Source organism: Sorghum bicolor, chromosome 4 (genome assembly GCF_000003195.3).
Source record: "Sorghum bicolor cultivar BTx623 chromosome 4, Sorghum_bicolor_NCBIv3, whole genome shotgun sequence".
NCBI classification, from domain to species: Eukaryota; Viridiplantae; Streptophyta; class Magnoliopsida; order Poales; family Poaceae; genus Sorghum; species Sorghum bicolor.
In genome coordinates, this window is record NC_012873.2 from 60151590 (window position 1) to 60167961 (window position 16372).

At 44.8% G+C, this 16372-nt stretch overlaps 2 protein-coding genes and 1 pseudogene across 2 annotated transcripts; 2 read left to right on the forward strand and 1 right to left on the reverse strand.

Annotated features, from left to right (window-relative positions):
• On the forward strand, positions 88-2799 carry LOC8071755 (pentatricopeptide repeat-containing protein At4g16835, mitochondrial). The gene is made up of 2 exons (XM_002452585.2): positions 88-2267; positions 2660-2799. The coding sequence occupies exon 1, from the start codon at positions 389-391 to the stop codon at positions 2225-2227; it is 1839 nt and encodes a 612-aa protein (XP_002452630.2). The 5' UTR covers positions 88-388; the 3' UTR covers positions 2228-2267; positions 2660-2799.
• LOC8077715 lies at positions 2297-3373 on the forward strand (annotated as a pseudogene).
• Positions 3553-9053, reverse strand: LOC8077716 (ribulose-1,5 bisphosphate carboxylase/oxygenase large subunit N-methyltransferase, chloroplastic). The gene is made up of 13 exons (XM_002454317.2): positions 8635-9053; positions 8382-8545; positions 8196-8279; positions 8027-8084; positions 7639-7692; positions 7443-7514; positions 7204-7284; positions 5326-5498; positions 4708-4810; positions 4453-4584; positions 4178-4300; positions 3958-4093; positions 3553-3865 (listed from the first exon to the last, which is right to left on the reverse strand). Exons 1-12 carry the CDS (start codon positions 9001-9003, stop codon positions 4007-4009), a joined length of 1500 nt encoding a protein of 499 aa, XP_002454362.1. The 5' UTR covers positions 9004-9053; the 3' UTR covers positions 3553-3865; positions 3958-4006.

Sequence of the window (16372 nt, forward strand, 5' to 3'; positions counted from 1 at the left end):
TGCAAAATATTTTGGAACTAAACAAGGCCTTGGAGCAGCCAGCCACCACTGTACTGTGTTCCCAGTTGAGCATGGAACACGAGACTTGGCGGTTTCCCCTGCCGCCGTCTCCACTCGGAGTAATGCTCCGGTCAGACAGAGCTCTAAAGAAAAAGAAGAGCCCAAAGAACCAACTCCGGCCCACTGCCATCTGGCCCAGCAGCGCATGCTCGATTTTTTCCCCCCCGTTGGTCCGTCGGCTACGACGCTAGCCGCCGACGATCATAAAGGAGTACATGACGGCGGAATTCGCCCTCCTTCCGGCCTATCGCCGCCGCCGTAGCCTACTAGCTTCAAACTCCCGCCATGCCAGTCTCCAGACGGGGTGTGAGTCTGAGGCGAACGTGAAATGATCCTGCGGCCTTCTCTTCTGGCCGTCGCCCGCCCTCTCACCACCGGCACCGCGGCCGTCGCGGCGGCCGTCCGCCGCAGGGACCTCGCCGGCGCCGAGGAGGCCTTTGCGTCGACGCAGCTCAAGACCACGACCACCTACAACTGCCTCCTCGCGGGATACGCGAAGGCGTCCGGTCCCGGCCGCCTCGCGGACGCACGCCGCTTGTTCGACAGTATCCCGCACCCGGACGCTGTCTCCTACAACACGCTCCTGTCCTGCCACTTCGCCTGCGGCGACATTGATGGCGCGTGGAGAGTCTTCTCTACGATGCCCGTCAGGGACGTCACGTCCTGGAACACCATGGTCTCCGGGCTCTCCAAGAACGGGGCCATCGAGGAGGCCGAGGCCATGTTCCGGGCCATGCCGGCGAGGAATGCTGTTTCCTGGAATGCAATGGTTGCCGCGCGCGCGTCCTCTGGAGACATGGGCGCGGCAGAGAACTTGTTTAGGAATGCGCCGGAGAAGACGGATGCCATTCTCTGGACTGCAATGGTGTCAGGGTACATGGACACCGGCAATGTCCAGAAGGCTATGGAATACTTCAGGGCAATGCCTGTGAGGAACTTGGTTTCATGGAATGCTGTTGTCGCTGGTTATGTCAAAAATTCACGTGCAGGTGATGCCTTGAGGGTGTTCAAGACCATGGTTGAGGATGCTATTGTGCAGCCAAATCCATCAACGTTAAGTAGTGTGCTTCTTGGATGCAGTAACCTGTCTGCACTTGGATTTGGGAGGCAGGTACATCAGTGGTGCATGAAGTTGCCTCTTGGTAGGAGCATTACTGTGGGCACGTCTCTTCTCAGCATGTACTGCAAATGCGGTGATTTGGATGACGCTTGCAAGTTGTTTGATGAGATGCATACAAAGGATATAGTTGCATGGAATGCCATGATTTCTGGCTATGCCCAACATGGGGGTGGAAGGAAAGCTATCAAGTTATTTGAAAAAATGAAGGATGAAGGTGTGGTGCCAGACTGGATTACTTTGTTGGCAGTATTGACAGCTTGTATCCACACCGGATTGTGTGATTTTGGAATCCAGTGCTTTGAAACAATGCAGGAAGCATATAACATTGAACCCCAGGTTGATCATTACTCATGTATGGTGGATCTTCTCTGCCGAGCTGGTCTGCTTGAAAGAGCTGTCAACATGATCCATTCAATGCCCTTTGAGCCGCATCCTTCTGCCTATGGCACATTGCTGACTGCTTGTAGAGTTTATAAGAACTTGGAGTTTGCCGAGTTTGCTGCTAGAAAGCTGATTGAACAGGATCCACAGAATGCAGGCGCCTATGTACAGCTGGCAAATATTTATGCTGTGGCAAATAGGTGGGATGATGTCTCTAGAGTAAGGAGATGGATGAAGGATAATGCGGTAGTGAAAACACCTGGGTATAGCTGGATGGAGATAAAGGGTGTGAGACATGAGTTCAGATCTAATGACAGATTGCATCCTCAGCTTGATTTGATCCATGACAAGTTGGACCGCTTGGGGAAGCTGATGAAGGCGATGGGCTACTCTCCTGATCTTGATTTTGCACTGCATGATGTTGAGGAGAGTCTAAAGTCACAAATGCTGATGAGGCACAGCGAAAAGCTTGCCATCGCTTTCGGTCTGATTAGCACTTCCCCTGGGATGACCTTGAGGATCTTCAAGAACCTCAGGATATGTGGAGATTGTCATAATGCAGCCAAGCTTATATCCAAAATCGAGGACCGAGAAATAATACTTAGGGATACCACACGGTTCCACCATTTTAGAGGTGGGCATTGCTCATGCGGGGATTACTGGTGAAGGAAAGAATTTCAACAACAGTTTCAGACACACTGGCAGTGTAGGACTTGCAACACTATCTAAATTGGAGTTTATGTATGAAATATGAACTATGAATTTATGGACTTGGTTCGTCATGTATGACTTGAATCATTCAAAGCCAGATCAACCCTGATAGCCTCTGGCTTAGGGAAATATGGCTATTTTATAGTTTGTTCCTGCTTGGTTTTTCAAATTGTTTTCTTTTTTGTACCTTCTAGTCTGTGTCTTGGTATGAAAGACCACAAGTGTTACCTGGTGATTCTTTGAAAAACAGTTTCTTTCTGGAACTTCCCAGAATGGGGCTATCCATCCTTAGATAGCCTAGCTACCTTTATGCATGTGTACATCTAGTGGATTTTCTGTTTACTTTGTGCTATGGGATTGGGGTCACTTATGCTATTATTTTTTCAGGAGGAAATGGTGCGGGGGAAGCCAGGATATGAACACCTGAATGAACCCCTTCATATATTGGTTGAGACAGAGCTACCTGCTGAAATCATTGATGCTCGCCTGATGCAAACCCGCGAGATCCTTGAAGATCTGCTAAAGGCTTTGGTATGTCATCAATACCTTTATCCTTTTACTTTTGAAACTCTTAGCTTGCCTGCTTTTAGTCCATCTTGAAGAACCGATACCTGAATAGTTCTTGTTTTCTACTTTGCAGGATGAATCCCTGGACTTCTTCAAGAAGCAGCAGCTACGGGAGCTTGCAATGCTGCATAATGGCACCCTTCGTGAGGAAGGAATGCAAAGATCTGGTTCAGCGTCCCCTTTCCACAACCACCTTGGAATGAAGAGAGCTAAGACAAGGGTGTAATGAACAGAGTTGCAAGCATCATGAAGGGAGAACCAAATCATCTATTCTGAGACCGATCCTGTGTACACATGGGGTTGCCTTGCTCGTAAAACATATATCTGGAGCTGTGTTTCCTGCTACTGGGGAGTTTGGTTATTCACCCTAGGTTGTCGTGCTATATATTGGGTTGTGCAGGGTTTTGTAGCAATGTTGTTTGTGTAATGCTCTTTTGGAGCGTTTGAAAGCTCTCGGCTTGTATTTCTTATCAAGACAAGAGAGTATTCAAGAACGCTGTTTGGGATTGAAGAAATGCGCTGCTTGGGATTGAAGAAATGCTCTAACTGTCTATCTGTGTACAAGGCAAGCATGGAGGCTTGCTATATTTCATTCGAACCTCTCGTTTGCTACTATCAATCAATGGTGCGCATTAGTAGTAAACTGACGGCGTCTTCAGTTGCATCTTCAATTTAGATTCTTCTTTGCTGATGCAGAATAATTTAGAGGGAAAAAAGAAAAGATGTGGTAGCGGTTGAGTATATTGTATGCAAAAATTTACAGAAGTGAACATGTGGGTTTACCACTCACGACTTTCTTAATAGTTGCAGGTCACCATGGTTGAATTGAATCAACATTACACCGATTACTCTTTACATATAAGCTCTGGGCTGTTCAATGTCAACGCACAGCTATCCTTCATTGAAGAATTACTAGTTTCTAGCATCCAGATGTTTCTCCGAGGATGAAATTTGCGGTCCAGATCCTGGACTGCAGTCTGATTTGGCAAACAAACATATGAGGCTTCGGCAGTAAGGTCAAAGCGCCTGAAATCGAAACATGCAATAACCAGTAAACATGCAAGTATTCAGCAACTATAAGTGATTAATACTCCGTACCTAATAAGAGAGTAAATTACCATGTTACTGGATCCAGTAAGATCTGCCAAGATAAGATAGCCGATCCATTTATTTAAAGAGTTTTCTTAGCCCATTGAACAATGACAGAGCTCTAAGTTCGCCACCTCTCATGTCCCTCAATCTTCTACGCAATATCTGGGCGATACAGTTGGAGCAAATGTAAAAGGTTAGGAATTGAAACATGACAACATACAAAATCAATAAGATTTACTGACTTACATATTGTGTACGATACAGGATTCTCCGTTCACTGATGCACAGATCTCTTGCTACCTGTTTTAGCAGTAATGTTCTGTTGGCTTGTTTTGCATTCATTGAAACTTCTGGAGAGCCACCGCCACCCTGAAAGTTCACACAAAAAAACTGATCAGTGATTTGTATACAAAAGCATTCAGCAAAAAAAATGACAGGATCAAAAAATTAATAGGCAAACAGATTGTCAAAATCTTGTGAGAGGTTGTATTGTGCAAGAGATGCCATGGAAAGGACATCACCTCTAAGTACTTTGTATATTTTGCTATATTAGGTTCACAGCAGTCCAAGATAAACTGAAGGGCCTGTTCTTCCAGGTCAGGGTAACTCAATCTGGGTTTGGATGAACTTTTATTGGATGCAGCAACAGCCATCTGCAAGGGTAATTTGGCAGATTATAACCAATAAGTGACACAAGCTCAAATTATCTTGAATATCCTCCAACTCTAGCACTGTTGATAATTAACCACATCAGGTTCAAACTAACAGCCACAAACCTCCTCAAAGTGTTGACTCATGTCAGGTGGACTGACCACAAGGAAGGCATAAGCCATCAGCTCAACTGGCCACCCTGTGACCCGCAAAGGGAAACTTTCAGATCTGTAAATGGTTATCAGATCCACTTTTGTTAATACAACTATACAAATCTGATGATATCAGAAATATACATTGCAAAATCATCACATGGAATTCAAATAAACGGGAATGATGTGATACTGAGCTAATAGAAGGTTCAGTTTCCCCAAGCAAGGCATGAGTGGTAAGTCAAGAATCAAGTACAAATCTATGGCAACTTCTACTTAACTCTCAAATTATTCATTCTGGAAAAAGAACTGGTTTCCGTCTCAATAAAATGCATTTCATGCTTTTCATAATCTATTTATTCTGAGTACTATATTTTCGTATTATATTCTGAATACTATGTCGAAGTAACAATAAGAAATCAGTGATGTTCGAGGACTGTTCTAGTCCAATAAATGGTCATTTTAGCATGATCACAATATAGAGAAGGAAAAAACAGTTCAAGAAACATGTTTTATGTTGACAGAAATGATATTATCATGTTCCACATGGAGAGGGTCAAATTTGACCTCATGAGTATAATGAGCACTTACTCTGACAAACCGTTTCGCTTCAGTGCTTGTAATTTCTCCTTATAGCACTTATCAGACTTATCAAGAGACACCAACAGTTCAACCGAATCATTTGGGTTTGTTCCCTCTTTTGGAACAAAACCATATGAAAGCAATAGCTCACCACTGGATTTCTTCCCATAAGATATAAATACCTTAAGACAATAAATCAAAACATGTAGTTTAAAAGACGAAACAATGCCAGTTACACCCAGACTTAGGGCATACAAAAAGAAATTAGGTAAAAACCAAACAAATTTCATGTAACTGCAGTACCAAATAAAGGATGCTAACAAATCCAGTTTTATTCATGTAGCCCTGCTGGAGCCAACTGTGTGATTTATGTACCAAAAATGGACATAGTCCTAACTCCTAAGGTTTAGTTGACACAGCCTGAACTTATTATCAAGATTTCAGAATCGAGAAGATGACTCAACTGTTAAGGGCCTGTTTGCAACAAAGAAATTGAAAACAGAGGAATAGGGGGAAAACGAAAGAAAGGATTATGAGTGTTGTCGCAAAACAGAGGAATGGAAAAACGCGGGAATAATTCAGGAATGGTGTTTGGAACACAGGAATTATAAACACATGAAACTTAAATTAAGGCAGGTCTCATGTGGGGAAAAAAACAGCTTCTCACGAGTTATACCAGTCAGAGCAGTGCACTCTCCCCTTCCTGGTCCGCGTTCTAAGCCTGGTACAGTTTCTTATTGCTATACCTCGGGTGCATCTCCCACCTGTGGTCCAATTTTTTTTATTCATGTGAAAAACCCATCAAGTACACGCTACCTGAGTTTGCATTTCTTACTTAGCAACTGACATGTTGACCTCATAATCTGTTGGTTCCAAAAATCAATTGCAGTAGGTAATAACTCACTCATCCTCTCTCTCATTCTTATCCGGTCACTCTCATCTCCTTCCTCTGGGTCTATTGATCCTGCTACTCTCTCCATTGTTCTGATCTGATCATCCTTGTGAAGAAACACTGAAACAGTGCAGTTCGCTGCAAGTGGCAGCAGGTGGAGCATGATGGGGAGGCACGAGCATTTTGACGGATGCAGGACTGCATAAAAGGGCAGCGTACAGTTTTTTTTCGAGAACATGTCTGTTGACATGTGTTTCATTAAGAGGGGGTTTATCGAGAACATGTCTGTTGACATATGTTTCATTAAGAGGGGACAAGATTGACATTTACAAGGCACTTACCCACCAGCCCCAAACACGAGCAGCGTTGGAAGCAAGATGGACGCAACCACTACGCTTAGATAAGCAACATTAGTCTGTGAGGAGCTATATGTGCTACATTGGTACTTGTTTTTGTGACTTTGGAGAGCAAATCAGAGCATGCGTAGTAAACTGCTCATGCGACTACAACGTGCCACAGTACTTCACTCGGAGTCTCAGATGCATTCGTCCTCACCTTGCGCCGTGCACGCACCGGAGAGAAGTTCTCGCATTGCTTCGCGCTTTGAAGCCGACAGAGGCAACCTGAAGGTTTCTCAGAACCTGGCAGACGCCCTGGCATGCGGAAGAGGCGGCGCAGAGGGGTCTCACTACAGTCTTCAATAGGAAATGAGTGATTGTATCCTCCATTCTAAATGCACATGAACTATGTTTCCTCCGTTTCTTATTCCTATTCTTTTCCTTTGAAGTTCCTACAATCCAAATAGGCCTTTAATGCCTATTGCTAGGGAACAGTAAGCCCGGCGTGCTAATGAAACAATAATTACATTTCAGAAAACCCTGAACAAATAAACATGCCACCCGGACTTTCAAAAACGGCACTGTCACACTAGTATTGTTAATACTTTCAATTGATAGATAATTAGAATAGAGCTAAGGAATAAACGAAACTGTTACCTGCTCACCTGGTTGATATGAGCGGTCAGTGGTGAAAACTATTCCTTGCGATGACTTGTCAAAATCCAAGAATGTTTCCACCTGGAAACAATTAAACATCAAGAAGTAAATTCCAGCAGCATTGTAATGTTAGGAAGACTTATGAGATGTAAAACGGAAAATCTGTGGATAAGGATGCTTAAGCAAAATTTGAGCACTATTCAGGATGGTTCTTTGTACAAATAAACAAAATGTGGTACCTCAGGGCTATGGTTTAGCATATCTGCCCAAGGAACTAGTGCCACCTTTTCATCCATTGATGGCAAGCGAACCTGCAGAATAGACCAATGCACATCCTTGGTTAGCATACAATGGCAGCAGTAGTAGTAAGCAAAAGAATTCATACTAATCATAAAAAGGGATATTAGACACCATATTTACTAGATCCAGTCTTACCAGGCGTGAGAACAGAATCCCAAAGGACCATAGAAATGTCTCTATGTTATACACCTAAAATAAGAAAAATGAGGCATACTGATCAGGTTAAAATATAAAAATAATTAGTAATAAAATACCATAATCGACATCCATAGTGTAATCAAATTAAAAATATGCAGTTACAAACATGTGACCAACTCCTCACAACATTATATTGATACTCAAATTCAAAAACTAGTATATTCTTCATCGTTCTTCAGATATAATATGACCTCAAGATTAGAGATTTTTTGAAGCTATGCTCTGTGCAAAGGATTGAAGCTGGATAAGTATTGTTGTATTGTTGCACAGTGCGCACATATGTGTACACAAAGAGTATAGCAGTAGCATTGTTGGCAAAACACACCTCTTCAGGGAACAAATCTGAATGCCTGGAAAATATACGGTCTCGAAGGTCGTTGTATCTACAAAAACCAATAAAGCATCCCAATGTGAGTTTCAACAGCTAGGGGGGGGGGGGGGGGGGGGCAATTTGCTAAACAAACATCAGTAGAAGTATTTGTAGACAATCTTACGTCCCAATCACATCAGTTATCCTCTGAATTGCACGTTTCCTGATTGGTGAGGCCACCAAGTATGCATCTAGCTCTGCACGAGTCCTACAATAACACAAAAAAGCTGTACAAGATTGAGAATGCAATCTCATGAGCCTATCTCCCTTCTCAATACAGCAATATGCCTACTACAATCCCCGGCCATACCAGTATAAAAGCGAGTAAGGCTGCCTCGGCAACGCTGCTATGTAGCTGCTCCACCTCGATGAGCCCTCTAAACTGGCTTCACTTATGAGGTAAGTGGCGATAAGCGGCCAGTCCGGCACGGAGTTCCTCTTCATCACCTCACCCACCTCAGGGCGGCCCCACTCCTAATATATACAGAAAAAGTACCAATTGTAACATCATTTCTTAACAGAAACAGCATCTCTGCTGTTAGTGAGAGGCTAAGACTTATTACCGAATCGGCGGTGATGACTAGGGAAGGGGGCACGAAGAGCAGCTTCTCTCCCTTGCGTATGTTCTTAAGGGCGACGAGGCCGCGCTCGCCGATGTCCACACGTTGGATGGCCAAGCGTTGCTCCGGTAGGCCCGAGTCAATGAGCCACCGCTCCAGCGACGCAGCGCTCTCCAGGGACTCGATCTCGCAGCCCCACGGGACGCCCGCGGCGGCCTCCCGCTGGGCCGGCGCGGATGCGGACGCCGCTGAGGCCCGTATAGGAGCGCGGCCGCGAGTGCGGGAGAACGAGGAGGAATACGAGTGTGGAAGCGGGCGGAGATGGCGGGGAGCGCGCAGCGGCGGGTGGAGCGTGGTGGTGGAGGTGGCCATGGCGAAACTGACGTGGTCAGTGTGCAGGCGCCGGCGCGGGGGCTTATCCGCTAGTCCCCAAGGGTCGTGGTGGGTTTGGAAGATTAGGCCTTGTTTAGTTCCAAAAAATTTTGCAAATCAGTCACTGTAGCATTTTCGTTTGTATTTGACAAATATTATCCAATCATGCACTAACTAGACTCAAAAGATTCGTCTCGTCAATTTCGACCAAACTGTGCAATTAGTTTTTATTTTCATCTATATTTAATACTCTATATATGCGTCTAAAGATTCGATGTGACGGGAAATGTGAAAAATTTTGCAAAATTTTCTGGAAAGTAAACAAGGCCTAATAGTGGATTTTCCAAGCTGGGCCTCGAAGATAAGTGGGCTACTGCAGCCAAACAGGAACATTTCATGGAGATATAACGAGAGCCGTTCCTTATTTTTCTATGGAATCAATCATAGTAGTTCTGAAGTTTCGAAGAATCCAACCATCTATTTAGATCCTAATTAAATTAGAAAAAAATCAAATTACAAATATAATTATTAGTTATGGATTCTAATAGTCTAGACTATTATAGACCTTGATAATTTGTTATTGTTTTATGATTTCCAATATACTCAACAATTCTAATTCTGCAATATAATTTTTTTCTAATGTGCTTCATAAAAACTGAAGGGGTGTTTGGAACTGTCCTACACTCCTACTCAAGTTTTTCAGCTTCATTTCATATTTTCTAGCCAAACGATTTCAGCTTCATGCACTCTATTTGAGAAAAATTAGAGTCGAACTCTAATTTTTTAGAGCTACTCCATAGTAGAGTATGGGTCGTGGATGTATATGATATTGAGTATCTTGTCAAAGTTGGATAAAAATTTAATGGCATTTATGTACTCCCTCCGTCCTATTAAAGTGTCGTTTTTAACTTATAAACTTATTGTTTGATTGTTTATCTTATTCAAAATGTTATATAAATATTATTTATTTTCTTATGACCTATTTTATTATTAGAGGTACTTTAATAATGATTTATTTAATTTTTATTTGTATAGAAAAATAATAATATGAACAATCAAATAAGAAATCTAAAAGTTAAAAATAACATTTTTAATAGGACAGAGGAATATATCTTTTTAACTTGGACTGTTTCCCCGTGAGGACAGTCTAATCTAGTCCCTGCCGATCCTTATTCTGTCATCTATTTTCCTGATTTCTTCAGGATGCCCCCCATGCGTGCATTTTGCTACACGGCACACCGCACATCGTAGAGGAGGCACCACAATTGGTTTTATGTCCATATATAAGGCTCTGTTTTGTTGATGTTGGTCAAATTTAACTTCCGTCACATCGAATATTTAGACACATATATGAAGTACTAAATATAGATTATTTACAAAACTAAAAACACAATTAGAGAATAAATTGTAAGATAAATTTTTTAAACTTAATTAATTTATGATTAGACACTAATTGCTAAATAAGGCGAAATAAACTTTAACACTTCCAACCAAACACTACTCTACATGATTAGTCTGAGTGTCAGGGAAGCGATGGGCATTGATATCAGCGAATCCAGCATTATTAGTCTTGACTAGGCACGATGAGGGCACTCACAACGCAGACTCTATCATAGAGTCTAATTTATTTATTACCTCGAATAATGTGGACTTAGAGTCTAGATAAGACTTGGAGTCTTATTTTTTTTCTACCTCTTTCTTCAACAAATATGTTGCCACATCAGCAAAATACTATAAATAAAATGTAATTAATTGTCTTGGACTCTATGATAGAGTCTCGCATTATGAGTGTCTTAGACTTCACTTCCATGACTCTCTCTTTCAACTAAACTTCAACGGTTTGATGGTTTCACCAAGTAAACTGAAATAGTTATTGTGCTTCTTTTTTTGTAGCCAACTCAACTAATGGTCCTATACATTTGCATTGCACGCACAACAATATTTCTCCTTTTCTATATGGAATGAATAGTACTCTGGTGCAACGTTCTAGCTCCGACGCGGAGCCTGCGAGGCTTCAACCACATGCGGTCGTGCTCTTTCACATCCATCTGGCGAGCTCCACGTCGCTAGACGGATTGGTCATTGCATCGGCGTACTCTGCGATTAAATCCGACGTGACCGGCTGTCCCGGGAGGTTACGGTCCTGATCCAAGCGAGGGTCAGCGTCGAAGATGCCACCCATGTTCATACTCCTATGCTGTACTCCTACGCGCGTTCAGAAGAATGAGTGGATCCAGATCACTGTATGAGCAAACTGATCCTGAGTGCCTGTGCCCCGGTGGCAATGGCATCGCGCGCGGCGCCGGCGCCGGCGCCATCGTGGGTGCATGCATGGATGATTCCGCCGTGTGTTTGTCCCATGCAGCAGCCATGCCCAGGGCCTCGATCCGCAGAGACTCGTATCGTGGTGACCAGCAGGCAGAGGCAGCGCCGCCGACCGATGTGCCCTGCGCCGCGGGAAGCTGCTGGCAGTGGCAGTGGCAGTGGCAGTGGCGGCAGCAGAAACAGCGAGTCTACGTGCGCGAACCGGCGCCTGGGCGTTGGGTGGTTGGCGGTTGGCTTTAGAAACGAGACAACGGCCACCTGCACGCGCGTGAGGACGAAACACGCGAGCTATAGGCCTGGGCGGGCGCCGCCGATCGGGTGAAGCGACCGTTGGCGTCGACGGCAGCTGGTGCTGACCATGGTCTGTCGGCACTCGGCAGTCACTGTGCCTAGCGTGTGCGCTCGGCAGGCAAGTTGCCATCCTGGTGACCGACCTCCAGAGGTGGCCGGGCCGTCGTCGAATTCTTCCCCTGGGCTCTACTGTAGGTTCTGCTCCCTGGCAGGCGAATGCTCCGTCAGTACAGTAGCTTGTGCAGGAGCTAGCTGTGACCTGCGAGCTGTGTGACTGCGAACCGGCCGGCGGGCTACTACTGTCGTCGCGACGAAGGTACTGGAAGGCGCACGGTCCTTTGACCATCGAGCACAAATCATGAGCGACGCAGAGGTTACATCATTCTAATTTCCAATTTAAGGCCGTGACACCCGCCTTGACTAATCATGCTCTTCCATCGAATCATGCAACGGTTGTGCCGGATAAACGGCCACGTTGAACAGGCCCCCAAGGGGCCCATCATTCAGATCGCCGTCGTACTACGTGACATTTGCGAGGAGGCCGACGGCTGGTCGCCACGGACCTGCAGCTAGCTAGCAGGGAGCCAGCAGCCACACATGGTGGTGCGGGCAAGGGACCGGCCGGTAGCTAGCAACCAGGAACCAGCTGTCCAGCTCCCAGAACTCCACATGCCCGCTCCGAGCCGGCGCGCGCGCGGCGTCGGCAACATCTCGCCGCGTCCGCTCGGGGCTGTTCGTCGAGCTGCCGATGCAGAAGGAGAAGAGACGGTGTTGCCGGGGTCGTCGGACTTGGGGTCTCGTACCTCAGTGTACGTTCAATTTCGTGCGCGGTTAGCTACACTAGTAGTTCACGTGTCTCGTCGAGAGTGACACGATAAAGCCTTGTTTAGTTTTTTTCCCTAAAATCTATTTCTTATCCCATTAAATATTTAGACACATGGATAAAGTATTAAATATAAACTAAAAAATAACTAATAATTGCACCGATTTGTGACTATTTTGCGAGACAAATCTTTTAAACCTATTTAGCCGATGGTACAGTAAAGCTACAATTAGTATGTGCTGATAATAGATTAATTAGACTTAATAAATTCGTCTGGTGATATAACGAGGACTTCTATAATTTATTTTATTAGTATTATCTGAATAATTTTTTATGGTAGTCCCGATGTAATAGTTGATGTGACATCCAAAACTTGACTCTCTCGATTTAAATAAGGCCTGTTCAACGTCGATCAACAGTTAGTTCAAATTTTTGTTGCCTTGGCATAAATAGCGTAGATCGAGTGTTTATCGATGATCAGGCAGCAGCTGCAAGGAATAAAACAGCGTGACGATGACGACTGTGAATCAACAGCTGGACTCTCGCAGGTGTCATCGTCCCAGGAACGTGAAGAGCATGGCAAGCGTTGTTTTCGCTTTCATACAATTACCTCCACGACAACCAAAAGATTTGCACAAGGTGACAAGGAGATGGCCTCCATCTGCGTTCAGAATTCACGGTCAAGTTACCAGACCAAATTACATTGCAGAACAGGACACCTAAACTACAGGTCTAAAGTACGACCATTCTTTTGTGTTCTTGTGTATTGTAAACTCCCATTATGTCAAGCTTTCGTACAGACTACAGAACATCACGACTCAAAACACATCCTTCTGCCCCCGTGATTTCGTCTCACGAACTTGAGGATCCAGACATATTCCAGACCCGTTTCGTGTGCCTGATAATAGGGGCTGACTAATAAACACAATGGTATATAACTCTGAGTGCTTATTGATTTTTTTTTCCGAATGAAAATGATTCACTCTGCTTCCTTTTCAGCAATGATACATATGTTACCCGTTTCGTCTTCTCGTGTGTGGAGAATGTTAGCTGGGAACCCACACGACGTGACACGTATTTACTCACTTTGAATGTGATGAATGATTAAACGAAGAAATTATTTGATGGGGGGGGGGGGGGGGGGGGGGGGCTGATGACTCTGGCCACGTTGATATATATTATCATAGAAGCCATTAGGTAATATGTTCGGTTATTCAGTTAGAGATGTGACATACGCCTTCAGTTTCAAAAAAAAAGTTTGTTTTACACTTGTCCTAAGTCAATTTTCTCTAATTTTAATCAAATTCATAGAAAACCTCTCATTTTAATCAACTTCATACAAATCCACTATAAAATACTTTTTTGTTTGAATGCAATGACAAGAGCTTGGCTTTCAAGTCGATCAAGAACAAAAGAGTTCTATGGGCAAAGGCCCAAGGACAAAAGCGGCTCACAAAATAAAAAACCATTTGCGACTAAGGAGGCTACAAACGGGGAGCCCTGTTATGTAGATTCGGACTTTCTTTTAACCAGAACAACAGCTTGGAGGACCATGACACGAGTGTTGTTAAAGATATGATTCTACATTTGTGCTCCTTTCACAAGTTTCATATAGTGCAGGTGACGAAGCCATTGAACGTGTGCTTGTGTTTTTTTGGGAACCGAATGTAGGGTGTTCTTTTACCAATTTACTAGGGTGTCCAAATTTGCATATTGTGATCAACCCCACCAAAGTTTTCCCAAGAAATAGTGCACTTACTTGGTATTACATTTACTAATATTTTTTAAATAAAATGACATGTAGTTTAGAACAGGAGAGTACTCATGAGCAGTTGTTCGACAAGTTATTAAAGAAACTTATGTCTGGACAGTTAATTAAATATGTGGAAGTAGCGCCCATGTTAGTCGAAGATACTACAAAGGTTGGAGTAGATGTCAGTTACAAAACTCCGCTCCATTTCTTCAAGTAAAAGATTGTTTGGTGATATTGCCTCGCCGATAGGCAATCTACACCCTTAAGCTATTTAATGCATATCTTCTTATCAATGTAGAATGTTCAGAGAAAAATTTTCAACTGACATAACAAGACTTCAAGATCCATAATCTCCTAATGACAATTCCACGGTGTCACACTATGTCATAAGGATAGAAATCCATTCAGCATCCCTGTGATGAACTGATGATTATGAACATCACTGGCTCTCCCAGACAGGCTAAACAAACCGGCCACAGCCAAGCAACCACCTGTTGGCCACCACCCCGAGGCCCACAGATGGCCAAACGGGCCACATGTCACGAGCACGGAACGGCACGTCGCGGCACGGGCACGGTTCGGCACGGGCACGATTTGGCACGCGTGCCTGCCGTGCTACCGTGCCAGCCTTCCAGCACGAGCACGACACGGCTAGACCTGGAGTGTGTCGTGCCGTGCCGCTAGGCACGGCGGCACGCCAGTACGAGCACGAGCACGACAGCACCCCGGCACGAGCACGAGCACGACACAGCCAGCACGAGCACGACACGGCTAGACTAAGGAGCTCCCCGGACGGATCTCAGCGACGAGGATGGAGACGAGGAGGAGCAGGGAGGACGAGACTACATCGAGGGTCAAAGAAGGAGGAAGAAGCGTGAAGACGGACACCACTCCGTCAAACTCCGTGTGGCTGTGACGACCGCCGGCCACCGGGAAGACGAGGGCTAGGGTTTCGCCCATCACGGCTCAGCGGCGGAGAGAGGAGAGGAGAGAGTGAGCGGCGGGGAGAGGAAAGGAAATGAGTACAGTGAAGCTAGGGTTTCGCCCCCCTCCTTATATAGTCGGCTGCGTAACAGAAAGAAATGGACGGAGGAGATCGCTTGGGGGAAGGGATCCAACGGCTCCCGTGCCTGGAGCGGGCTGATGGAGCGGACCGAGGCCGTACCGGCCGTTGGAGCGGGCCGTGCTCGTGCCGTGCTGTCGTGTGCGGCTTCCAGCACGGGCATGGGCGCGGGGGCGTGCCGTGCCAGCACGAGCACGAGGCAGGCCGGGCCGGGCCGTTTTCGGACCGTGCTTTCTCGTACCGTGCTCGTGCCGGCCCGTTTTGTGGTAGAACCTCCTGAATTAAGTGGCCCACATGCACCCATCATTGTCTCAAAGACTTCTGATCGGTGTGCACGAGTTCCAAATGACTCAAGAAGTCTGTCGGGTGTCCTCGGGATACCCGAATCATCCACGTTTTAACTCATACAGGATCAACATGGAGTTACCACAACATTACAACATTTGTTACAAAAATAACTTACATCAGAGTGCGGAAGATTTATAACTTAATTTACAACATATGATGAAGTACAAACTTAACTAAATTTCCAAAAGGTGGGTAGAATAGCGGAAGCATCCTAGGTGAAGCTTCTAAGGTAGAAGAGGTGGATAAATCATGTCGCGCCCACCGACATGACCTCCAATAGCAGTCTAAGTTAGCACCTGCAACAGGGGTTATAAAACCCTGAGTACAAAAGTACTCAACAAGACTTAACCGACTAGAAAAGAGGTGAAGACTCAGGTATGCAGGCTATAGGGATTCAAGGTAAAGCTTTATCAAGATCAAGCATTTCTTTTGCATAAAAGCTTACTAAGAGTAAAACCTACTTTCAAGTTTTAACTCAAGATCATCATTTATGACTAACCAAAACTATTATCAAACTTTCATAAGCATACCACCTCTTTCTCTTATCAAAGATCCATTTATTACTACGATGATGGGGTGAGGATTGAGGCTCCATATCCGAGGAAACACGGCGATTCGAATCGATTAAACCCAGCTGGGGATTCAGTACCACACGACATATGTAGAACTTAATCTTGCATATGTCAACCTTTTCTATAGATCCTCCCATACAAGAACGGGTCCAGCGTCACCCGAGAGTACAGTACACCACCATCCTACAGCCAAT

Coding starts and splice junctions, on each gene's coding strand:
- LOC8071755 (XM_002452585.2), top strand. CDS start 389: ATGATCCTGCGGCCTTCTCTTCTGGCCGTCGCCCGCCCTCTCACCACC.
- LOC8077716 (XM_002454317.2), bottom strand. CDS start 9,003: ATGGCCACCTCCACCACCACGCTCCACCCGCCGCTGCGCGCTCCCCGC. Junction 7,285..7,442: donor TGCTAAACCATAGCCCTGAG/GTACCACATTTT, acceptor AATTGTTTCCAG/GTGGAAACATTCTTGGATTT. Junction 5,499..7,203: donor CATATCAACCAGGTGAGCAG/GTAACAGTTTCG, acceptor TATTGTCTTAAG/GTATTTATATCTTATGGGAA.